The 1,500-nt window shown below is 39.4% G+C and overlaps 1 protein-coding gene across 1 annotated transcript; it reads left to right on the forward strand.

Annotated features, from left to right (window-relative positions):
- Positions 1–246: 246 nt before the first annotated feature.
- Positions 247–1,203, forward strand: LOC117099399 (olfactory receptor 13C9). The gene has a single exon (XM_033238763.1). It carries the CDS (start codon positions 247–249, stop codon positions 1,201–1,203), a length of 957 nt encoding a protein of 318 aa, XP_033094654.1.
- Positions 1,204–1,500: the final 297 nt, after the last annotated feature.

Genomic DNA, 1,500 nt, shown 5'->3' on the forward strand with positions numbered 1-1,500 from the left:
CTGGCCAAGAGTGATCAATATCGCAAGCTTTCTCCTCTTATTTCTCTACCTGCATTGTTAATTCTTTTCACTCCCTTTCCTTATATTCCTTCCTTGTCTTCCCTATTTTCTCTCTTTCTTCAATACTTTTATTGGGTTCATGGCAAATTTTTATATTTGTATATTGGTATACTTGCATTTACCATGTAAATAAATTATATTAAAAATTTTGTTTTGACTTCTTACAGGTAAAAGAGAGACAATTAAATGGAATGGGAAAACCAAACCATTCTGGTGGAATTTTTTCTGAAGGGACTTTCTGGACACCCAAGGCTCGAGTTACTCTTTTTTGTGCTAATATTCTTAATGTATGTGGTCATCCTTCTAGGCAATGGTACTCTCATTTTAATCAGCATCTTGGATCTTCACCTTCACACCCCTATGTACTTCTTTCTGGGGAACCTCTCCTTCTTGGACATCTGCTACACCACCACCTCTATTCCCTCCACCTTGGTGAGCTTGCTTTCAGAAAGAAAGACCATTTCCCTTTCTGGCTGTGCAGTGCAGATGTTCCTTGGCCTGGCCATGGGAACAACAGAGTGTGTGCTCCTGGGCATGATGGCCTTTGACCGCTATGTGGCTATCTGCAACCCTCTGAGATATCCCATCATCATGAGCAAGGATGCCTATGTACCCATGGCTCTTGGGTCCTGGTTTGCAGGCATTGTCAACTCTGCCGTACAAACTACATTTGTAGTACAATTGCCTTTCTGCAGGAATAATGTCATCAATCATTTCTCCTGTGAAATTCTGGCTGTCATGAAGATGGCCTGTGCTGACATCTCAGGCAATGAGTTCATCATGCTCGTGGCCACAATATTGTTCACATTGTTGCCACTGCTCTTGATTATTATCTCTTACTCATTAATCATTTCCAGCATCCTTAAGATTCACTCCTCTGAGGGGAGAAGCAAAGCTTTCTCTACTTGCTCAGCCCATCTGACTGTGGTCATAATATTCTATGGGACCATCCTCTCCATGTACATGAAGCCCAAGTCTAAGGAGACATTTAATTCAGATGACTTGGATGCTACCAACAAAATTATATCCATGTTCTATGGGGTGATGACTCCCATGATGAATCCTTTAATCTACAGTCTTAGAAACAAGGATGTGAAGGAGGCAGTGAAACACCTACTGAACAGAAGGTTCTTTAGCAAGTGAGTGCAAAATATACTGGAATATGAACACATTCGATATTGTTGAAACTTCAGAATTATGTTAGAATTTTGGATACTTTTACTGTTTTTCTGCATTTTCATATGTTACATTAAAATAATGAGATACAGCATTTCAAAATTATTGCATGTCCACTCTGGAGAATTTGCAAGATACAGGGCAGTAGAATGAAGAAGAAAGAGGAGTTACCTATTACTCTAGTAGTAGGAAACGGCCACTTTTCAACATTTTGAACAGTATCTTTCATATTATGTTTTTTTTTTTCTGCATTGGAATTGGGTG

This window comes from Trachypithecus francoisi, unplaced genomic scaffold (genome assembly GCF_009764315.1).
Source record: "Trachypithecus francoisi isolate TF-2019V2 unplaced genomic scaffold, Tfra_2.0 Lachesis_group16, whole genome shotgun sequence".
Classification (NCBI taxonomy): Eukaryota; Metazoa; Chordata; class Mammalia; order Primates; family Cercopithecidae; genus Trachypithecus; species Trachypithecus francoisi.